A 25,126-nucleotide genomic window follows, 5' to 3' on the forward strand; every position below is an offset into this window, starting at 1 on the left:
CACACAAGTGTAGTTCAAAGTGAATCACGGACCTAACATACTAGCCCTAACTATTAAAGTTAAAAAAAAAAAAAAAAAAAAAAGAATATCTTCATGACTTTGGGGTAAGGACTTCTTAGAGAGGATACAGAAAGTATTAGCCATAAAGCAAAAAGTGATAACTGGACTTCATCAAAATGAAAACCACCTTCTTCTGAAAAGGCATTGTTGAGAAAATGGATAAGCCAGAGTGGGAAAAAAATATTTAATACATAAATCTGACAAATGACTTGTATCCAGAATATATAAAGGACTATCACAACTGTTAAATTAAAAAGGAGAAAAAAGGACAAAAGAATGGTTCAATAAGCACATGAAGTAGTGTTCCTCATTAGTCACCAGAGAAATGCAAATTTAGCCAGTGGCCGATACCACTGCCCACCCACAAAGATGGCTAAAATGAAGACGATGGCCAACACTAGATCCTGGCAAGAAGGTGAAGCAGCCAGGACTCAGGTATTGCTGACAGGAATGGAAAATGGGGCAATCACCTGGGGAGGCTGTTCTTCAGCTTCTTAAAAAGTTCAGTAACCATCTATCCTATGACCTAGCATCCTATGCCTATTTAACTGGGGATAAATGACAATGTGTCCACAAAAATTCTTGGACAAGAATATAGAAAGCATCTTTATTCAGAATAACCAAAACCTGAAACAGCTGAGGGATCCATGAACAGAGGTGTGGACACATAAACTGTGGTATATTCAGAGTATGACACTGCAATAGAAAAAACAAACTACTATGGCACCTGGGTGACTCAGTCGGTTGAGTGTCTGACTCTAGATTTCAGCTCAGGTCATGATTTCATGGTTCAGGAGTTTGAGCCCCACATTGGGCTCTGCACTGACAGCGCGGAGCCTGCTTGGGATTCTCCCTCTGCTCATCTCCTGCTCATGCTCTCCCTTTCTCAAAATAAACACACACACACACACACACACACACACAAAGAGGAACAAACTACTGATGTAAGCCCCAACATGGAGGCATCTCAAAAACATCATGCTGAGGGAAAGCCAGACACCAAAAAGCAAAGAGCACATTCCATATGATTCAATCCATGTGAATCTGAGGATAAGTCAAACTATAACAATAGAGTAAGAGCGGGGTTATAGGGTACACATGGCAAGCCTGATGCAGTCTAGTGTAGATTTAGATCTACACATTTCCTTATTTGCAAATTATATCCCCACTTCCCACGATAAAACAATAGTTGAGAGTAGGCCCCTAAAGATTAAGAGTTTTCATCTAGTTTTTTAAATTATTCAACAACCTGAAGGTACTAGGTGGTAAATGACTTTGAATGATTTTGACTATTTTTAGTTTCATCAGTGCAATTCAAATTCCTACAAGTGTGAGCTTAAAATATATTTAAGATTAGTTTGTTAGTACCCTGAATATTGACCTTTCCCCCTATATAAAACAATCTATGTTGATGCCATGGATCGATCTTGCTTTAGGCCTCCATGAACTGAGCTGTATACAACCCCATTACGTTACTAGGACTGTTATTCACCTCTTGCCCAACATTCTCTAAGTAACCTTTATGACTTTTTCTCTAGTAAATTTTCTTCCAAACTGAGGTCAGTTGTAAAAGTTTAAGAGTTTGTGGTGTCTCTTAATTAGCATCCAACCACTGGACAGTGGCATTTTGCTCTTACTTTTCATGTGAAAACCACAAAACAACATTAAAACACAATTTCCCTGGGGCACCTGGGTGGCGCAGTCGGTTAAGCGTCCGACTTCAGCCAGGTCACGATCTCGCGGTCCGTGAGTTCGAGCCCCGCGTCAGGCTCTGGGCTGATGGCTCAGAGCCTGGAGCCTGCTTCCGATTCTGTGTCTCCCTCTCTCTCTGCCCCTCCCCCGTTCATGCTCTGTCTCTCTCTGTCCCAAAAATAAATAAACGTTGAAAAAAAAAAATTAAAAAAAAAAAAAAACACAACAATTTCCCAATTGACTAAAACCACATATACATTTTGCATATTTCACAAACTTCTCATCAAGCTAAATTATTAGTGAATTTTATAATTAAAACTGGACTTATAAATTCTATGACTAAATTCAATAATACTGTTTAGTTCTTTGTAAACTTGTTAAAAGACAAAATTACCAGTATTAGGTAAGTATAAAGCTAGTTGGTTAGTCATTAATGGAAAGATTTTTATTTGGCCTAATTTTGTGAAGACTCTTCATGCTCTATTTATATCATATAAAACAAAAAATTCAGTATACTTTTACAAGTATAAATGCTTCTAAAAAAAAGGCACTGTACAACTCTGAATTCAAGGTACAAAAGCAAGTAGGGATATTAGCACACTGCAATCAGCTAAGTGGTCAGCTAAAGGAAAACAAATACAGCAACTGTAGTAAATGTATTTATTTTGAATGTAATATAAAATGGCTTGGAAAAAGTCTAAATGTTATCTGAATGATTCTGATTTTAAAACTGGACAAATCTATCAAGTATAAAAATATGTCATTCAATAGTGGGTATTCTCACCTCCCTCCTATTTTTGTCAGAGAGATATTTACAAAAATTTGTCTCGAATTGTGTCTTATTTCTTCCAAGACTTACCTGAGGCTTAACCGAAGTTTTCACCGAAAACCCTGCCACTATGGCAGAATTTCCTCTTCCTCCTTCTAGAACTTATTTAGAAACTGTGTAAATAAAGCCAATTTAATGAAAAAATAGTGCAACCTGATGTATGGAACTGCCTCAGCAATCTCATCTGCTGGTGCCCCTGCACCTGCCCAGCAGGGCTGGGTGTGACTACAGACCACAGGGTAAATGTGTAACACTGAACTCCGCACACACCTGAAACGGGTGGTGAGGTGCTGCCACTGTCAGGATGTGACATCTGAGAACCCATGCTAGGAAGAGAGCATCATGTGACTTCCAAAGAGCAGCCTGCAAAGGGACTGGTCTGAACTGTACACAGTATAGGGCACAGTGCACAGCACAAGCCTGGCGTGTGCACAAAGTACACGCGGGAAAGACCAACTGCATTCACGAGCATCTAACACCCTGAGCCTAGTGAAAGATAAATAAGGACACTACTAAGACTTTGTGTGAAAAAGAGATTTAGTTGCTTCAAGTTACACAGTGTACACTTTTACATTTCCATTTAAAAAAATTTTTTTAGTGTTTATTTATTTTTGAGAGACATGGCATGAGTGGGGGAGGGGCAGAGAGAGAGGGAGGCACAGAATGTGAAGCAGGCTCTGAGCTGTCAGCACACAGCCCGATGCGGGGCTCAAACCCACAAGCTGTGAGATCATGACCTGAGCCGAAGTCGGACGCTCAGCCGACTGAACCACCCATGCGCCCCTACATTTCCATGTTTTTAAATAAGAATTTACTATTCACTGTGGGGCCTACTTCCAATCAAATTACATTCTACTGAGTATATTTTTATAAATCTTTAGGGAACAAGGCTTCCTCCCTAATGACAAAGTATCCAATGTCAAATTTTTTATGAACAAAATAAAAGTTTATAAATATTTTGGCATTTTAGAACTTTTCCTAATACAATCTGAGGTCTAATAAACTCAACAGAAATAGAGATTCGATGGCCAAGATGAATATGCTTCCAGTCTTACCCCTCTCTGGGGTATTTTGTTAACAAAAACAATACAACAGCGTCTTTGCATTGATCAAAGCAACCATCATGTTGATCAGATCACACTGACACTTGCAAGTGACCACAATTAGGTGATAAGCATGTGAGGTGGTGGCAGGGAACAGCCTTATGAAAGGGGTAAATATGTAAGGTGTGAGGAGGGAAACAGCCAAGAAGCCAACGCTGGTTTAATATTACAGGGTTACTTAACCTACCTTGACCTTAAAACCAGAATAATGGGAAGTGAAAAATCACCACCACTCTTATTAGTGACATTGAAGAGAAAAAAAAATGAGCAAGGGTTTTCACTGATAGGTTATAAGCATTAGGCAAAAACAAAGACAAAAGAAGTCAAATCAAGTCGATACAAAGCAGTAATAAAATATAAAAATAAGACATTATTAAACTATCATGGATGTTATTCTAGGTCTCAAAATTTGAAAGATACCTAATTAAAATCTTACTCCTCCAAAAAAATCCAAAGTGAAAAAGTATCAATTTTAGTAAAGATATCAATACATATATGCATATATAGATACACAAGAATAATGCAAATAGATTTACAAAGATGTTAATTTGGCACTTTTACTTGGATTTTTAAAGAAAGTAAATACAGATTATCTTTACATAACAAATTTTCATTCTGGAGAAATAGGATTTAGAAATAAAAGGTTCAAACATCTCCCTTCTTAAAAATAACATTGACACAGATAACTTTACCCGTTAAAACTCCTGGTTGGCAACTTTATAAATCTGTCTTGATATATCTAAATCCACAAGTTTGACAAAGTAATTTTAGTTTTTTTTCTATCAGTGATACCTGGTTTGTCCACTTTCAGTACATGTACCATTTGGCCAGAAGTCCATAAATAATATTAATGTTTTCAATGTAGAAATCTTAAAGTTCTAAAGGGAAGTATTGCTCAGTAGATAAATTCTCCTGGAATTTCTTGTAGCAAAGGTTCCTCAAATTTAAATCGTTTGGAAATGGCCTTTTGCTCCATTTTCTCTTTTTCAGACTGTCTGCATTGTCCTAAAGTATATGAAGTAAATACAATTAACTCCTCTGTTACAACTGATTCCTCGGTTTCTGGTTTCTGAGTATCTGAATTAATTTCAGGCACAGAATCACCTTCTTGGAGTGCATTTGCTTCTTCTAATGTCCCTTTCACCTTGAAAGAAGGATCCTGAATACTGCTCTCTGTCAACCACGGATGTTTTAAACATTCTTCAGCTGTGGCTCGATGTCTATAAAAAGATACACATTTCACACTTAAGTAGTTTAAAACTTCAATTATAAACTGGAGCATAAGAGAGGTGCCTGGGTGGCTCAATTGGTACAGCATGAGACTCTTGATCTCAAGGTTGTGAGTTCAAGCCCCATATTTGGTGTAGAGATTACTTAAAAAAAAATAAAATCTTAAAAAAAAGTGAATGAATAAATAAATCTATAAATCAACCCATTTAATAAATCAGAATGTAAGATAGATTTATTGTATTATATTTTGGGAGTTATGAAGAGTTAACAAGAATCTTATTGTGATTCCTGGATAAGACTGGAAGTTTTGGTGTTTATGTGCAATGCCATTCCCACAATCATGAAAAATATTTTAAGTTAAATGTCTCTGAAAAGTCCTTTTGGAAGATCAAACACAGCAGAGGATATCTGTTATACTGAGAGGCAGCTTACATTTTCTAGAGACATTCTCATTTTTTTAAAAATGTTTATTAATTTTTTGAGAGAGACAGAAAGAGCACTAGAAGGGGAGGGCCAGAGAGAGAGAGGGAGACACAGAATCCAAAGCAGGCTCCAGGCTCTGAGCTGTCAGCACAGAATCTGACACATGGCTCAAACCCACAAACTGTGAGATTGTGACATGAGCCGAAGTCCGACGCTTAACCAACTGAGCCACCCAGGCGCTCCGAAACATTCTCAGTTTTGACACTTTTTCTTTCAATAGGTATAATAAGCTCAAGGTCTTATCTAGCTTAATGTGTACACTTTTGTGTTTCAGTTTAACCTGCTTTTGTTCAGAGCATATCACTCAAAAATTGACAAAGATCAATATTAACTAATACTTACTCAGGTTTCTTAACTAAAAGCGTCTTAATGAAGTTAATAGCAGACTCAGACACAACATCAAATTCTTCCTCAGAATAGCTTAAGTTCATCTGAGAGATGTTTAGGAACGTTTCTTGTTTATCATCACCTAAGAAAGGCGATACTCCCGTAAGCATGACATATGTTAACACTCCAATGCTCCTAAATCAGAATGAAAATGTAAGAAAAATTAGTGACTTATTCATTTCTTGAAACTAATTTGATAAATTTTTTCATAAATAGCTCTTACCACATATCTGTTGCCATGCTGATAGGATCATAACTAAGAATTTCAGGAGCTAGTATCAGAAACAGAAGAAAACATTTAGGTGTGTGAAAAAAATTCCTAATTTGCTTTTCAAGATAAAAGTTTTTTTTTTAAAAACCCACCAGAAATTCTAAGACACTATTCAAGATTTGGGCTAAAATAAGTTAACATTATATATATTGTGTAAATTAATCTGAATTATTATAAAGTCTAACTAGATATAATTAACTTGCTTATTTTTCCCACCTGCACCCTCCATTGTTGGGTCTTAATATTTTTAAAATATCTGAATGCATAAATACTGTAATAGAAACTGACAACTGACACCTTTCTCTTCCCATATCCTCTATAATCATGCATTGTATCTAACAGATTACTACTTTCAAATCTTTCTCAATGCATCTGTGACTCTCCTTCCCTACCTCCCACCCCAGTCCAGGGTACTTTCCCCTCCTGACTTCCCCATTCATTCCACATGCCTAATCTATTTTCCATGCTGTAGCTTTAAAAGGTCTACCCATTGACAAAAAGTCAGCCAACAAAGTTAAAAAAAAAAAAAAAAGAGTCCTGGGCATTCTCAGATGACATGCATCACACACAAAGACAACAAAGTTGCCTCTGTGGAGTTTGTAAAAAACAAGTTTGCTTTGATAATATTTAATTAAACTGCTGTCACACATACAGCAATAGAAAGACATTCGCAAATGTTTAAAAACTTAGGAGAGGTTTATGAAAATCCTCCTTTAAAGAAAAACCTACTCATTGATACAATCCAATCAACCAAAAGATGATTTTTTTTTCAAAAATATGCAAATAGGAAGAAAAGATAGGCAATCAAGTACTGGATCCATTTAAAAACAGATTAAAGACTAAACAACTGTTGTAATTATGATTTAAAAAAAGGGGGGAATGAAGATGTTCCAATTCTAGGAAAAGACAAAACACTCAAGTCACATATTTATTATTGGTTGGGGACAACCTTCTCCCCTCGTCCCCTGAATATGAGGAATGACAGGTTGGGAGAAAATGTTAAGTAGGTTAAATTTCCTCAACTTCTACTTCTGAAACTGACTTGTGAAACAGAAGCTACAAGTATTATTTAAAAGTTTTACTTTATCAGTAAAACAATTTTTAATAGTTCAAATTTAAAAGTTTTAAAAGAAACTACTAGGAAATTTAAAATGAAATGCATAGCATCCAAATTACTGGAGGGGAAAAAGTAAAATAAGAGACCACAGAGCAAAAGATGGTGGGAAGACCATATGATTTCACTCATTTGTGGAATTTAAGAAACAAAACAGATGAACATATAGGGGAAGGGAATGAAAAATAAAATAAGATAAAAACAGAGGGAGGCAAACCATAAAAGAGACTCTTAACTACAGAGAACAAACTGAGGGTTGCTGGATGGGAGGTGGGCAGGGAGCCGGGGGGCGGGGGATGAGCTAAAAGGCTGATAGGCATTAAGGAGGGCACTTGTGATGAGCACTGGGTGTTGTATACAAGTGATGAATCACTAAATTCTACTCCTGAAACTAAGATTATTAGTATGTTAACTAACTAGAATTTAAATAAAAACTTGAAACATTAAAAAAAAGATGGTGGGAAGAGGGGGTAGGAAATAAAAACAGCTTCCTTTTTTGTGATTATATGCTGAACACTGATATAAGAGCTTGGTATAGCAAATCCAATAAGGCAGTATTATTATGGCCCCATGTTATGGACAGAGGAATATGAGGTACGGAGATTTCAGTACTGAGGTCACATACACAGCCAGTAGATAGTATACCGTTCCCAGGCAGGTGATACTGTGTAGAAAACAAGGTGGGAGTCTTACACTCATCGCTAAAAGTCCATGAAAGAAAGAGGAGAGGCCCCCTTGTTTTTCTCTATTATATACTTTTGAACCATTTAATTGGGATTAGTTGTTTGGGATTGCATTTGTATTACTTTTATAATAAAGATACTTCTATTTTTTGGAGGGAAAAAAAGCTCTCTTGGTAGAAAATTTAGAATTTACCAAAGAACAGAAAGCATAAAACAAAACAAAACTCATTCAGGGCAATAATTACTATAAGATTCTCAGCTCACAACCCTTCATTCTAGTCTATAATGCTCTAAACTGGCTGAAATATCTGGACTACCTCTTTCCCAGATGAAGCCCTATTAAGCCACATTCTTAAACCTTACTTTGTGGTCATGACACTTGCTGAAATTTAAGTATTCTAGCCACAAAGAATACATCAACATTTTCAAGGTTGTTTTTCTGCCTGTGGTATCATTTATTACCTAACTAAAGATCTATTTCAAATTGTAGAACTTATTTTTTTATGTTTATTTTTGAGAGAGAGAGAGAGAGAGAGAGAGAGAGGGAGAGAGAGACAGACAGAGAGTGTAAGCAGGGCAGAGAGAGAGGGGGACAGAGAATCTGTCAGCACAGAGCCTGATGCGGGGCTCGATCTCACAAGTTCATGACCTGAGCCAAAGACACATGCTTAACTGACTGAGCCACCCAGGCGCCTCTCAAATCGCAGGACTTATGTTAAAGCTTTGAGTTATTTTTTTGTACTATCATTGCCAAACAGCTTGGTTTTCCTCAACCCTATCGTCCTCCCAGCCTTGTGTCCTTGGAATGAACTTTCCCCTGTAAACAAAGTCCCGCTATCCTCCGCTCCTTCATCAATGACTTTCACTGTCTCTTCTGTGAAAGGAGGCCTAGGCCGCCCCAAACCCTGTAAAATGCAGCCTTTCTGCCCACCTGACACTTCTATCAGGTAAATATGCTTCCCTTCAGGCATGGGCCCTGGGTGCTTGCTGTCATCGGACACAAAAACCATCCTCCTTAACCTGCCTCCCATCACCTCTGACAACTTCCACACTCGTGTTCATGACCCATGCAGCCACCAGCATATCTATGCTTCTTTAGACCTACAGGTCTAAAGAGCTGCCCTTCCACAGCTACATCCAAGGCCTTAAAATTACAAAGGGCTGTTTCATCTCTGAAATTTTATTTTTAATTTTTTTTTCAACGTTTTTTAATTTATTTTTGGGACAGAGAGAGACAGAGCATGAACGGGGGAGGGGCAGAGAGAGAGGGAGACACAGAGTCGGAAACAGGCTCCAGGCTCCGAGCCATCCGCCCAGAGCCCGACGCGGGGCTCGAACTCACGGACCGCGAGATCGTGACCTGGCTGAAGTCGGACGCTTAACCGACTGCGCCACCCAGGCACCCTCATCTCTGAAATTTTAAATGTTAATATTATAATCTCTGGTCACAACCTTTAGATTATTTCACTGCCTTGCTCTGCGTACAGGTATCTTTTTTGTTGTTGTTGTTACTCATTCAAACCACTATTCTTTTGCATCCTATTTTTCTTCCAGTTTATCAAAAAGGTCATAGTTTATTTATTTTTGTACCAAACGTTAAGAGCCACAGTTCATCACTTCAGCTGCTCTCTTACTAGTACCTTCACAGTTTAATCTCCTTTTTCTTTCTGGCAGAGGTTCTCAACCTTGTATCAATCCAACAAAATACCCTCTGTTTCACACATCTATGGAATTGCAGGGCTTGCAATTACTTTAACAATGTTTACTATGAACTTGAAATTCTTTAAAGGCCCTTACTTGTTAAATATCCTCCCACTTTCAGATAATATGATATCCTACACTTTGTGAAGAAAATCCTCTTCTATTCTTTTTAGAAGTAATACCTTCAAATTCTGTTAGCCTTTCGGGAAAGGGATCATCAGCTTGGTACCTTAAAGTTTACCATTTTTACATTTAATACAAAGGAAGGAGTCTCTGATGGCAGAATTTTAACATAGCAGATGGCTGGCCCCACTATTAATCATGCCGCATGTGAATTTGCTAATGAAGATGATGCCTGACCCCAAACACACAACACAACCCAATCTTATGAATACTTACCCACATATTCAGGAGTACCCATAATTTCTCGGAGCTCTTCACTGTTCTTCATTATTCTTGAAAGACCAAAATCAACTATCTTAATGTCACCCAGTGGAGATTCACTTGTCAGCAGAATATTCTGAGGCTAAAAACATAACATCCCACTCTCCAAATTAATGAAACCATGACTGAATAGAAAGAGCAAGTAGTGCATAAAACATACACATTTCAACTGTGAAACTGAGATTGACAAATTTAACAATAAGCAGTCATTCATTAAGCAAATATTTTTACAATGTACTTACGATGTGTAAGGCAACAGGCCTTGTACAATCTCTTTCTTTATACTGGCTCCTGCTCAGACCATAATGTGCATCTACCCCTATTTTAAAAACAAGACCAAGCTACTCATAAAGGAATCCCCTATGACTCTGCATTTCTTTCTAGCCAACATACTTATTGCTATTCCCTCACTTCTCAATGCAGTTGATTCTGGATTTTGCCCCCTCTCCTAGATCTGTCCTAAGATCATAAAATCTTTAATAATCAAAGACCCACCAAATCAATGGATGTCTTTTAGGCACCATTTTATACACACTGATTGCTATATAATGTACTACTGGCAACCATCCTTATATGCCCTCTTGGACATTTTCCTCCTCAATAGATCCCTCACTGTTTTCTTAGGATTTTTTTCCCTTCTTTCCTTTTAAATATTGGTGTTGCCCCAGATCTCTTGCCTACTGGCCCTCTATCTTTCAGCAATCTCATCTACTATCAAGGCTTCAGCTACCACTTACCTGCTGATGACCTCTATCTACCTTCTATCCTAAGCCCCTGGCCGACTCATAGGTCCAATTAAAATCGATCTTGTCATTTGGCTGAAATGGGCCACACCTTCAGCTCCCACTACTGAGCAAAGGCCATCAGTTCAGTAAACACCTCAAGAACAGGTTCTTCCTTCAAACCCCACTAAACCCATGCCTCCCCTTCTGTACTCCCAGTCTCAATGCCCAGCTCAGCAACTAGGGAATCATCCTACAGTACTTCATCTCCTTCATTTTCAACCATGTCTCACCCTTAGTGAAGTCATTGGCATGCCAATGCTATTTCTTAAATTGCAAAAAAACCCACTGCTTAAAGTTTGGGCTTTCATTATTTCTTACCTGGACTACTACCCTCCTGCCTCTAACTGCCCCCACCTTCAATCCATCCTTCACTGTACAACGATCTCACCATAATGTAAGTCTGATCATGATACTGATGCTAGTCCTCACCAATGGACACACTCTCAAATGGGATGTATTTGACCATGGGTGAGAGAGAACTACCCAAGGCCACAAAATCAGTAAGGTTCATATTCCTGGAGTCATTTTTTTTTTTAACCCAAATGAAAATAACCTAAGATACTTTTACATAAAAAGTCAAACAGATATATTATGGAGTAGAATATAAAATTCATTAGAATTTTTGAAATGGCACTTGAAAGAAAAGTTTGTGTTGCTTCAGAAAGTCTACACTTACTGTCTTCTGCCATTAAGAAAATTTCCAAAGATAAATTGAGAAGCACCAGTACTAATAAAGTATAAATACCTCACTGTAGCACCCCAAGTGTTTTATAACCCAGCTTCTGCTTCCTCTCTAAGATTAACCTCCTGTCACTATTCTGTAGGCAATCTGTGTTCCAAATCCAACAAGCTGTAATCCCTAAACAAGATGTGCACTCCCACATCTTATGCTTTTGCATTATGTATTGCCTTTTCTCAGGAAGCTCTCTCCCGGACAAATTTAGTTTCGTCATTCACTCCATGCATGGTGGCTTTCAACAAAGCACTGATTCCTCAATACAGCCTTTTCTGATGCCCCCTCTGGTCTTCCAGGGAGGGTTTGATGCCTGACCCCTCTCTATTCCACAACATCTTATACATAGCAAACTTATCACACTATTTAGCTAATTGTATTTTTCTGTCTTCTCCATCACACTGTGGTTCTCCAGAGTTTTACAATGAATGTTAACATTTCCTTTCCTTCCATGCATATTCAACCACTCCACTGGGCTTCTGTGTCCTCATTCCTCTACCGCAGGTCACTAAAATCCAGCGACATATTTCCATGCTTTCTGGACTACCACCTTAGCAATGCTTGGCATTGCCGCCACTCCTTCCTTGTTTACAAACTCTTTTTCTCTTGGCTTCCAGAACAAACACTACCCTGGTCTTCCTCCTAATACTCTGGCTGCTGTGTGTGTCTCCTCATCTTCCTTTAACTGGCCCATTAAATGGTGGGTTTCTCACAGCCTGATCTTGAGGCTTTTTGCTCTTTTCACTCCACACTCTCACTTCATACAAGGTATCTGTACCCAAGGCTTAATTATCACCTATACATTAGGAGTCACAGATTTTATCTCTGGCTCAGACTCTTCAACCAACTGCTTACCTAATCTCTCTCCTTTGATGTCTCAAGGCTATCTCGAATTCAACATGCCCAAACCAGACTCCTATTTTCCCTCCCAAATCAGATTTCCTGTATGTCAATGGTCATTACACCTCAGGGAATGCCATCCTCACCCAGCAGGGCAGAAGAAAGCACTAAGAATCACCTTGGTCATTCCTCTCTCCCCACTTTCTCCTCATTTAACTAACGTGTCACCATATCCTACTGATTTTAAATCATAAATGTAAGCACTTCTAAACTTTACTTATTTCTCTCCAACTAGAAAACAATCATTCAAGCTACCATCAGTTTTTGCTTAATTGCAACAGACCCTAAATGGTTTGCTAGGATCTATTTTGCCCATACTTAGCCAGAAGGAGCTTTTGCACTATATAAATCTGATCGGTCACCCCCTGCCTAAACCCCTCAGTAGCTTCCCATTACTCTTAACTTCCAAATGTATTTGGAAGCTGCTAATTCGAGCTCTTGCCTAGCTCTCCAGCCTCATTATAAACTTGCTGCCCTTGGCCCAGGGACAGTGAGTCTCAATGGACACTGTTCAGTCTCTCCTACTTGCCATGCTCTCTCTCACAAAAGTGTCTTTGTATACTTTTTCCTCATTCTTCTTTTCCTGGTGTCAACTTGCTGGGAAGGCCCAGGAGGGCAGTGAAGCAGATTCTAACAATGTTCAACAGTGAAGAGCTGCAATATGAAAAAAGAAGTTGAAGTGTAGACAGTCCCTTTTTGAAGGCGTTCAATGTTGACCCAACCATCCATTCTGCCCTTATCAGAAAATACTTGTAGATTATTCAAAGTCTGGATTCAGAAACAGAGGATGGGGAGAATCTAAAGATCCATGAGCCACCGTACTGGTCACTGTGATAGCACCAGGATCCATGCCAGCACATGGGAGGCACACGTTATTTGCTGTTTGAAAGAAAGGAAAAAACATAACTAACTATAAAAAACAATTTGAAGGGTGTCTATTTTGTGTCAGGAGTGGAGGCACTGTAAATATGAGTGATAACAAGTCCCTACTGACAGAGAGATCACCATCAGAAGAGAAAACAGAAGCACCTATATCAGGCTTGACTAACTCTGCTGTGCATTTTAAGTGCTGTCATAGACAAAGTGCTCAGGTATAACAAATAAATAAGAGGGAATAATTCAGCCTTGGAGAATTACACAGGAGGTAAGTGAGCAGACCCTGAAGGATAAAAAGGATTTTGACATTTATTAAAAAAAAAAAAAATTATGGACTGCATACTGGAAAAATAACAGAAAATAAGACGTGAGTTCCCTGTTCTTTTGGAACCTTACATTCTAATGGGGACAAACAAATATGAATAAATAATAATACCTCAGGTAGTTTTAAGCACCAAGGAGAACTCAGAGTAGGGTAATGGATGACAGTGCCTGTTGTGTGTGTTTGTGTGCATATGCATGTTATATTCAGAATAGTTGGGGAAGGTTTCTCTAAGACAGTATTTGGGGAGAAAACAATGCTAAGAAGGTACGTCATGGCAGAATACTTTGGGGGGTGGGGTAGGCAGGGAGCATTCCAGGGAGAGGAAAGACCCCACCCAAGGCAAGGACAAGCTACTAGTGGAGGGACTGCACACTGGAGAACAGCACAAAGGTGAAAGGGACAAAAGTGGTGGCAGGCACAAAGAGGGTGGACGGACAAGAATCAGGGCTTTCTGAGCCATTCTGGAAGAACTGGAAGAAGTCAGACCACAGGGGAGGGCAAGAGGACATTCCAGGAAATGAAAACGTCACATGCCAAAGAATACATACAGGTGAGCCAATATATAGCATGACACATGCAAAGTATCATCAAATACAAGAATGTCTCTGAAGAATGTGCCTTTATCCTATTTTTAAAGTCTTGACAGGGAGAGCGTGAGTGAGGGATATGATGAAGCATGGAATGAAAAAACACAGAAGAAACTTTACACATTACAGTGGCAAAATCCACAGCCCATTGTGACTATTGCTGTGTAGGAGCAGGAACAATAAGGTGCTTATGTCATTCACTGACTAATATAGTCAGGTCAGCAAGAGAGGACAACTGGTTCAATTTTGATTCTCAGACCCAGAATCTGAGGTGCCCGCAGAACCACCCAGAACAGTTGGAAATTCAGTCTGGAGAGAATAAAAGGCTGAGGATACTGCTATGGAAAGCAAGGGCACAGAGGCAAGACTAAAACCATGGAAGTAAACAAGAGGAAGAGAATATGGCAGAAGAGAAGTGGCCAAGATGAGTTTTGGCTGATAACCACATCTAACGAGAGACAACAAGAGTGATGAAGGCACTCAGAAATAGCAGTCTGAGAGGGAGGCAAAGAACACAGGCATCGTGTTGTAGTAAGAAAGGAAGGAGAGGATCATCAAATGGGATGAGGGGAAGAATGAGGACTAAGAAAAAGCTACTGAATATAGCAAATAACCAAAGTCTGAAAGACTTCTGAGAAAGTAATTTTTAGTAAAACCATGGGAGAAAAAGCTAGATTGTAATAGGTTGAAAAGTAAGTTGAAAGACTAAGCGATCTTTACGTTACAGGCCATTCTGGCTTAATTATCTGTGGATACTCTCTAAACTGGTGCTGTCCTATGAAAGGTACTGCAAGTCACAGAATGTAATTTAACATTGTCTAGTAGCCATATTATAAAAAGTAAAATGAAACAGATGAAATTATTTTTTAATTCAATATGTCTAAGATATCCCTTCAACATGTAATATATAAATTATTGAGATATTTTGCTTTTTCTTTTCCATACTAAGTCCTTGAAATCTGGTGTAGAGTTCACACTTTGAATACATCACAGTTCTCAAGTACTCAACAACCACAAATGGTTAGTGGTACTGGACTGAACACTGCAGCTATAAACGTTGTTAATAAAAAAGGATCTAAGTGATATCCCAGTAAATGTTTAGGAATTCTTAACATCTCTTGCATAATGTCCATATTACCACTATGCAATCACAGACTGTACTTCATTTTGAAAACATATGAAGTTTTGAAAACTTCATTCACAAAAACAGACTTCTCAACAGTGAAAATAACCATACCATGGCTCAGTGTAATCTGTGATTTTATATAAAAACCTGTTTTTTAAAACCATAGAAAGTTTTGGCTACAGTAAAAACCTAGAACTGAACAAAAAGACAAAACCAAATTGCTGTCACTATAGAAGCTTGGGCTGCAGAGGCATGCTAAATTGTTATAAATACCCAAACCAGGTAAAGCACCCCTGCCTTGCCACACACACACACACACACACACACACAAAAGGAGTAAAAATGCTCAGCTGATCAGTGTTAGAATCAATCTCTCTTTTCAATGATAAAATAACGAGAGGTTTTAGTAATATATATAAACAAACTTCATTATAAAGTGACATTCTCCTTGTTAATTAGCTTCTAGCAATTTCTTCAAGGAAAAAAACTAGGATTATGAGTCCCAAGACTTCTCAAGGTAATTTTAGTTTTATTTTATTAATGAAATACTATAGTAAAATAAAATGTCATTATTCAGGCAAATTAGATGAGCGAAGTTTGGTTCTGTTATATATATTCATCACTGAACGTGTTTTGCCCTTCCCAGTACATAAAAAATGCCAAAAGAAATATTGCCAAGTGGAAATCTTCACCATATCTTAAGGTCCATTTTATGATTAATAAAACATGCACATTCTGTGAAATGTTCTTAAATATCATTTATTCACTTAAAACAGCTTACATGTTTTCATAAGCTTAAAACAGCTTATGTTTTGTTTATACTTTACATTACTTGGGAAATGCTTTCTTTAGTAAAACCCACACTAGTTGGGTGTGGTGGTAATGTAGTAAATTCTCAACTAGTGTGATCAAATTATTAAAACGTTACTGTATTTGAAATCTAGGCCCAGTCACATGCATCTATCACCTACCAATGTGAGAGAACTTAAACAGTTGACAGAGATGTTGCTAGGAAAAAATACATCTCATAAAATCAGAACTCTTTCATGGAATTTCAGTTAATGTTTATTATGTAGTTTCTATCAACTGTGCCTTGGTTTGAACAGAGGTACATTTTAAAAACAGATCTTACTCCTCTAAGTAAAACAAGTACAATTACAGGACTATAATCTGTCAGTCTTTGATGGCAAAATATACCCACTTCAAGTGAAATATATGGGCTGAAAACAAAGAGAAGTGCATTAGCATTACAGCTTAGGCCTCCTTTCTAGGGAATCCAGTTCATGATAAAGAAGTTGTGGTTCCCAATATTTAATTCTATTTAAGATGCATGAATCCCAGGTGGTAAGAAAGAAAATGACATGGTCAATTGAGAGGCAATGAAAGTGGGGGAAAAAAAGGAAACACACAAACTGTCCTCAAATAGACAAAGGCAGTAGGGAGGTCTTTGTAAAATCTTATTTCTCTGTTTCATGGGGGAATCCTTTATCTTTGTACATAACCCATTTAACATTTACTGAACAACCACTTCTGGGTAAGATCATTGTAAAGTTGAGGCTAACTTGCTTATTAATTAGCCTTAAGGTGCCATGGATACAATTTTAAGGAACATTTTTATCAGGCAATGAGAATTCAAGTTAATTGGCTTTTTATTTATTAAAACCCAGGTCATAGTACAGAAATAGGTTAATAATACTGTCTAAATCAGTCTGGGGGGCTGTTTAGAAATGTTCAAGTAAATGTTACAGTTTCAAACTGTCAATGATCAACTTAAATCTCAGAAGGGGAAAGCTCTGGCTTCTAGTTCCTGGTCTGCTCCTGAGCTTCTCATCATGTACATCTACCAGGGTGGACAAGCTAACAACTGAACACCTACCAACAGAAGACCATCCAAACACAAGGAGCACTGGGTTTTAAGACTGGATTTCTTTGTGTTCTTTTTGGTCAAGACCTTTCTCTGACTGAAGTAAAAGCAGGCCACTATGCCAATGACTAATTCACCAACTGAGATTATTTTGAGGCTTTTAGGTTTGTTCTGACTTTGGTAGAGTTGTTGTTTCTCAGATTTGTCAGTCCCGCCATGATTTACATGAAATGAATGGGCTTTCCCCTAATCATAATCTAGTGTCTTTTCTATTTTTGTCGTCCTAGAAACACTCCAAAATCTGCATCTGCTACCCCTCAAAGCATTTGCCATATTCAATTTAAGATATTTGGCTGAGAGTCTTCAGTGAATCAGTCTTTTGGCAAACTGCCCATTTGGAGTCTGATCTGAAGCCAAGTAGCAGATTTCCCATTGTGTCAATTATCTCTTTTATAGGAGCAACTATAATAGTTATTCTAACTTCTAACTACTACTTGTCTCTGTGACAAGAATTTCCCATTTTAACCATAATGGAGAACAAATAGTCTACTAACTCAAAGTTACCCTATACATGGGGATTACCAAGTTTCACAGATTTAAAACTATTTTTTTCTCTAATTCACAGAATTAAACCTTTAGAAAACATATTTAGCTTTGTAGCTTTCAAGCTCTTATAGAAACTCAGAGTCAACATTACAAGCATAAATTGTCATTGGGCGGACAGCTGTTAAACGGTGTAGGACAGTAGACCCTCTGTCCAGATTCACAGAAGTCACAGAAAGTCAACTGCAGATGACCTTTTTGTAGAAATCATTCCTATCTGCACTCCTGCCACACCAACCCCACCTCCAACCTTCCCCCTCCAGCAGTTCACTTAGAGACAAATTCTGACTGCACATGTGACGACTGTGAGGGCAGAAGAAAGGCTTAGGACCTATTGGGCCACCCTGTCTTCTTTCTAGTTCCTCTGGGCCTAGGCAACATGAAGAGTCCAGCTTCCAACATCAAAGGCCCATCATCAAAGCCTCTATTAAATCCAGAAAGAATTCTACACTAAGTGTACTGGGGAGAAAGGAATATGATTTATACTGAGTGTATTGGGGAGAAAGGGATATAATTTCCAGTTAAACCTGGTATTCAAGAACTTAATTTTCACCCTTGGCTGCTTTCAAGTAACATCAAAGATCCATGACACATAGTGTTGGCAACCTGACTTGCTACTTAATTAGTTCCTAAATAATAGTCATAGGTTGAGCTGTCATAAATCGAAAGCATATTTCCTATAAATGCAATGTTATTTAAATTGGGGTTCATTCCTAGAAGTCATTTTACTTCACAAAACTAGCAAAACATCATAAAAAATAAAAGTTAAGTGTGTGAAACCAAATATGGAAACAAGCATAGCACAAACTTTACTTTTGGGAATTCTTCTGCATGGCTGAGACTAACTGAGGCTTCTTATAGTCTGAGTCCACTGAAGTCTGGACTGCAGAGACCATCTCTTTCTCTGTGTTCCTGAGGGAAGCACAGTTGGGTATTTCTTACAGCAAGGATCTTTGAATTTCTAACCATATGACAGGCTAAAGTAAAAAAAACAAAGCCCCAGTTCCCTCACTCTTGCTATGAGGGTTGTACCTAGATCATCTCTAAGGCCACTTCAGCTTTAATACCTTGGGACTACATGTGGGTACACACATGTCCACACTTACCTTCAAAAAATGACACTATAACTACCATAGTCTACAGTGTTATAATCATGCGTTTTAGCTACCGTACTAAAAAATTAATTATCTTTTAGAAAAATATGTTTACAGAATGAATTTAAATTGGCATTTTTCAGAAAAAAACAAGAAAGTTTCCGAACTGTTTTCTTTCCCCTATATTTTTCGGTAGGACTACTATTTGAGGGAATATCTATTACCCTTCCCCCTTATTTCAAATGGAATTTTATCAAGTTTACTTTAGAAGTCAACCTCCAGAGTACACATTTTTCACTCTTGAGAGTGTTCCTTCATGCAGTAAAGATTAGACACAGTTATTTATACAGTATTCTATCTATCAGGTGTCACGGTGTGCCCTACAGCAGGAGTTCTCAAAATGGTGCCTGGACCCACAGTATCAGCATCACACACCCCTTCCCTGAATCAGAAACTCTAGAATTGGGGCCTAGCAATTTGCTTTAATAAGCCTTTTCTGGTGATCCTGATCCCTGTCAAAGTTGGAGAAGTGCTGCCGTAAGTGTCTACTTTCTGCTACGGGGCAAACTACAGCAGAGGTCAAGATAGATTGGGAGAGGATGAGGAGTGAAATGAGGCATAAGTCCAAGATAGGAAAGCCTTTTTTGGGTCCAGGGGTTCAGCCTCCTCAGGTGACGTTCCTTCCTAACCTGAACTCCTCTGGCTAATAAGGAACTGGAGCCACTGGTGTAGTCCTTGAGGAATGTTTCATTTCCCCATAGCTACACCTGGACTTCATGTGGTAGCAACCATCAGCAGGGATCTTAGACTTTTCTACCCCAGATGCCTGAAGGACTATGCTAAGGATACTTGTAGTGGACATTCACTGTCTGTCTCCTGATCGCCCACCTACTCTCTATTCTTTCTGAAACGGAACTGGTCTGAGAATCCATCCTTTCCCCACTCTCAGTCCAAAAAAAACTTGGGATGGGAGGGCAAATTTAACCCTCCCAGGTTGGAGCAAAGGACACTGGTAATGCTGGCCTGGCCAGTCAAAACCCAGCACCCCCAACGTCCCCCTGACACACTTACTAGTTCCAGACTGATCTAAGTCACTTTGATGAGAGTGAATCTCAGAACTTCTGAAAGAGCTAATAAATAGAACCTGACTCCTTCCTGCTGAATCTCTGGACAACTGTAAGGCTAAAATGGCAGCATCTAACTTACTACCATCTTACTGCCATTTTGAGAAGGTAGAGCTAGAGACCGAAGAAAAACCAACTATGTACTTGCAATATTTGAATTAACGAATAGTGGCATTCCTTAAGTTGGAATTGCCCCTGGAATTTTTAGCTAATAAAATTTCCTTTTTTGCTTCCCTTACTTTCAGCTGGCATTTTGATCACTTGAAAGCATCAAAACTGCCCTTTGTGTATTCTTTCCTCCCTCTTCCCCTTCCTTCTTTGATAATTTTAAACTAGAAATCTACCCACCTCCGAGGCCCCTGGGTGGCTCAGTCAGTTGAGCGTCTGACTTCGGCTGGGGTCATGATCTCATGTCTCTCATGAGCCCTATATTGGGCTCTGTGCTGACAGCGTGGAGGCTGGAGCCTGCTTCCGATTCTGTGTCTCCCTCTCTCTCTGCTCCTCCCCTGCTCACACTCTATCTCTCTCAAAAATAAATAAACATTAAAAAAAAAAAGAAAAAGAAATCTACCCACCTCTAATTTCTTTAGTTCTCTATTTTATTTACTGCAGCCTAATTTTCTACAACATAGTTTTTCAGATATCCCTGCTAAAAAGTCATCTACCACTTCATGATATTTGAAACCCCTGGAACCTGGCCTTTCCTCAATTGTCAGCATCTCCTATTTCATCTCTCAATTCCAGTGACACTATTCCATTTATGTTTGCCCAACAAGTACTCTTAACTCTTGTGAATTAATTTTATCCTCTATTTTCTACATTTTCCTATATTTTCTCTATCTAAATCCTATTTTTTTTTTTTTTAAAGGTCTAGCTCAAACACTGTCTCTTACCAGGAAGAGTTCACCTATCCCACCAATATCCTCTAAGCTCCGTTTCTTGAGCAAAGTATTATTATTTATCTTTCTATGTACACAGATGTGCGTTACCTCCTTAATATAACTAATTGGTTAGAGGATACGAACAGACACAACCTTTATATCCTTATTACCTAATAAAATACACAACCTTGATAAATGTTTTAATAAATCACTGTTAAAAATATTTTATATCTGTAGTGTCATTCTCTAGCAATCTCAAAATTGTAAAGTAATCTAGATCTTACCTTCAGATCAAGATGTACTACATTATGAGCATGTAAAAAGCGAACACCTTCTAATATCTGCCTCATGAGTCTTTGAACATCTTTTTCTTTAAAGGCGTCTTCTCTGTCTGCAACACACTGGTCAAAGATTTCACCCCCAGCAGCACTAGAGAAGGGTAGAAGCATACTTTAATTATAAAGGAAAAGGACTCATTAAAAATATTTAGCCTTTTTGTTCTTAATATTTTACATATTAAGTGTCTTTATTTACATAAAGTATAATTTGAGTGTGTCCCTATATCCATTTTTCTTTTGTCTTTTTAAAATAAAAATGTGAAGCCTCAAAGATGAGTTCAGATTAAGAACTTCAAAAATTAAACTTTAATGGGAAAATGTATTAACACACTCTCAAGTGAAAATTTTTTGAGAATTTTTGGTTGAAAAACACATAGAAATATTATTTTTAGAAAAAATACAAACGATGAAAATAAAGCAAATGCTCTTCAATGAATTAAAGACCCCTTCCCCAATCCTACAGCCACATCTAGAGATAAACACTATTCTCCCTTTGGTGTACTATATCCTTCCAGAGTTTCTAAAAATATATACTTATTAAATGCATACAAAAATATTAGTTGCCTGGATTTTTAAAAAACAAATGGTAATATAGGACACATTCTCCTGATACTGTTCCACAACCCTTACTTTTAAACATGTCTTAAGAATCTTTCCATGATGGTTTTATATTTATCTATTTTGTAATTTTGAACTCTTACATCCCTGTGAATAGATAAACCATACTTGATGTAACCATTCCCCTTTGAAGGTCATTTACTTTCTTCCTAATGATTCACAACTATAAACAATGCTGTGATGAGAAGGCACATTACAATTTCTCATATGTTTACTCATGTGTGAGGAGCTCTCAAGGGTAGACATCTAGAAAGAAACAGCTGGACTGAAGGGAATGTGCATTTAAAATTTTAATAGGAAGAGCCTATCCTCTCCAAAAGAGCAGTACTGATTTAAATTTTCTTTCAACCTCTGGCCAAAGCATCTCAGTTTTTCTCTAACTAATTTTGCCAATAAGGTGGGGCGGGGGGGGTGGGGGGGGTGTGGGGGGGAATCAACATTAAAAAATGTTCATTTCCCTTCAGCAAAAAGTCCATACTTAAACATTCATTCATACCATAAATAACAGCTCGTGTCATATCACAAAATTTCTTTTATGTGTTAAAAAAAAAAAAAGGCAAGATTGCTTTCATAAAGTTGCTATAGAATTGACATGGAATACCTAACTGCAAACAGCCATGCTGCTGTCAGACAAGAGCTACTTACTGAATTCCTTTTCAGAAGATAATTTAGTTATTTCCTTTCCTGTTAAAGCAACCTATTTCCAAATTCTGCCCATATAAGGAGACACAATTTGTCACCAAAATTAGATAAGAACATATTTAAGTTTAGCTGAGCAGCTGCAGGTGACGAAAGTAAAAGAATAATTCATTGGCTGATAAGGTTTTCATTTTGACTAAACCTACACAACTGAATTTTTATTACATTTTGATTATAGCATGAAAAAAACCATATGTGAAAGCATCAAAACCGTTTTTGTTATTTAAGTGTAAAATGGCCATCGTGCATCTGGGCACAGTTAAAGTAATATACAAGTCAGAAGAAAGGAAATGGTGAACATTCACAACACAATTACAGAGTAATAATGGCAGCCTAGGAGTACCATATACTGTTAATATGGATTTGATGATCTAAAGTAAAAGTCAGTATGAACTGTGTCAACTCAGTCTAAGCAGCACGATGCACCATTATATAACATATAGCCCACGTAGCCCTCTGCATACACACACCACAATTTGCCTGTTACACTCAGAACTGTCCGTGTTCCTCAACTAAAACAAAGAACTGTATTTTTGGTTGAAAAAGTTTTCCAATCACAATTTATTGTCCTGAGTCTTTCCGCTCAATACTAGCATCCACAATAAAATTCACTATAGGTCAATTTACAGAAGTACAATGATTTCTTTACCTAAAATTTAAGAGCAATTTATTGTTAGTTCTTTTCACTATAAAGTTTACCCATTCTTGCCTTAACATAATTTAAGTACTTTACATAAGCACAAGATACGAAGCACAAAACTACCATTTTCTGAAAATTTTCAAGGATGTATTTCAAATGCAGACTATTAACGAAGCTGTAAAAGCTAGCCTTCAGTGACCAGCAAGACTTGCATATACCCTCTGATACAATCACCCTATTTTATACCTGCTTAAATGTAAGTTGGGCCCATTAACTCATTGTCATATTTACTAGTGGATCTAAACAAAATTATACTAAGAACAATTTGCGACATTAAAAGCATTTGTTAGGCATGGTTACAGGAAATGTGAGAATATTATCAACTACTTCACAGGAAGTATCTTCCTTTACATAAAGCCAGAGAAACACTACATTTTGTTGTGCCTATCTTTTAACTACAGCAAGATTTTCATGTATATTATGGTATATTTACTTCAGTAGTACTTGTTTTCCACTACTTTAAAACTATTCAGAAACTCAGCAATTAACTTTATTATGAATTACACACAATTTTTTACCAAAAAAAAATTTTATGAAAACATTAATTCAAAAACTTTTTACAAAAAATTTTACAAAAAACCTATTTTTATAAAACATATTAAGAACTTTTAACTTCAACTTTCTAGTGGCCCTTAGAAAGTTAGGGGATAAGTATCTTTTTGATCAACATTATGCAGAGCCATATACATGATATTTGCAGGCTAAGAGTCACTGCGTTTTCTTGGTTGCCTGCACCTTGTCTAGATTTTAGCTCCCAACTTCGAACATCAAACACTCCTATTTCTATAGAAACTAGCATTTCCATTTCCATCCTGCTTAAAGGGTTGGTTTAGATCTTTATTCCTTCACTCTTAAAAATGAACAAATACCAATCAAACATGTTAGGTCTTGTGCAATGTGCTATGGACAGAAAGATAAATTAATTGTAAGTATGGCTTATGACTTCATGTACCAGTAGGAGAGAGAGAAAATGAAACACATTTTAAAGAATATATACGCATAAATATATATGGGTGTGAAATTATATATAAAGTGATGTAATAATTTAGCAACTGAGCAATTAATTGGAAAGGAGAAAAAAAAAATCTTAGAAAAATGACATTTATTCTGAGCCCTGTAGAATGAATAGGAATCCACCAGATGAAATGGTAAGAGCACATCCCCAGCATAGTGAACACAAATAAAAGGGCATGGCGGTATCAAAAACACAGGATACAGACTCACTAAAGGTTAAGTAAGCTGTTACTTCCCCTTTCAGCCAAATGGTATGGAACTTACCCTCTAGCCATGAACAACTAGAAAATGAGCAAAGTATATAAGCCAACTGTTTTCAGACAGAACATAGGCAGTTAGGACCATGATCCCTGAAAAGAGGGACACAAACAAGATGGGCTCTACTGTTTCTGTCTTCCTACTTGGAAGTAATTTATGGACTGTGGTATAAGGTGAAGGAGAAACCCAAGCAGAATATGGCGGCCTTGCTAAACTGAGGAAACAGACTAGGAGTTTGACAAACTTGGATTTCATAGGGACAGTACCAGAGAGGAGTGAGCTACACAGAGAAAGATTGATCCAAGTAGTTCAAAATAAATCACAAGCAGGATAAACACAAGGCAAATCAAGGCACATTATGCACAAATTACTGAAAGAAAAAAAATATTTAAAAAGATACTTATGGGGCGCCTGGGTGGCGCAGTCGGTTAAGCGTCCGACTTCAGCCAGGTCACGATCTCGCGGTCCGTGAGTTCGAGCCCCGCGTCGGGCTCTGGGCTGATGGCTCAGAGCCTGGAGCCTGTTTCCGATTCTGTGTCTCCCTCTCTCTCTGCCCCTCCCCCGTTCATGCTCTGTCTCTCTCTGTCCCAAAAATAAATAAACG

The 25,126-nt window shown here is 37.8% G+C and overlaps 1 protein-coding gene across 4 annotated transcripts in view; it reads right to left on the bottom strand.

The window, feature by feature from the left end:
- Positions 1-4,227: 4,227 nt before the first annotated feature.
- STK17A (serine/threonine kinase 17a) overlaps positions 4,228-25,126 on the bottom strand; it is a 39,436-nt gene continuing 18,537 nt past the window's right edge. The window contains exons 3-8 of one of the 4 annotated variants that reach the window (XM_043588500.1): positions 21,180-21,324; positions 9,953-10,079; positions 6,008-6,056; positions 5,740-5,919; positions 4,789-4,904; positions 4,228-4,689 (exon numbers count right to left, since the gene is read on the bottom strand). In XM_043588500.1, coding sequence (XP_043444435.1) covers positions 4,580-4,689; positions 4,789-4,904; positions 5,740-5,919; positions 6,008-6,056; positions 9,953-10,079; positions 21,180-21,324 — 727 coding nt within the window. In that variant the 3' untranslated portion in view covers positions 4,228-4,579. Of the gene's footprint in view, positions 4,929-5,739; positions 5,920-6,007; positions 6,057-9,952; positions 10,080-21,179; positions 21,325-25,126 lie in introns of all 4 variants that reach the window. The other 3 variants (XM_043588499.1, XM_043588498.1, XM_043588497.1) reach the window with 3 other exon arrangements.

The sequence above is a fragment of the Prionailurus bengalensis genome, chromosome A2, assembly GCF_016509475.1.
Source record: "Prionailurus bengalensis isolate Pbe53 chromosome A2, Fcat_Pben_1.1_paternal_pri, whole genome shotgun sequence".
Taxonomy (NCBI): domain Eukaryota; kingdom Metazoa; phylum Chordata; class Mammalia; order Carnivora; family Felidae; genus Prionailurus; species Prionailurus bengalensis.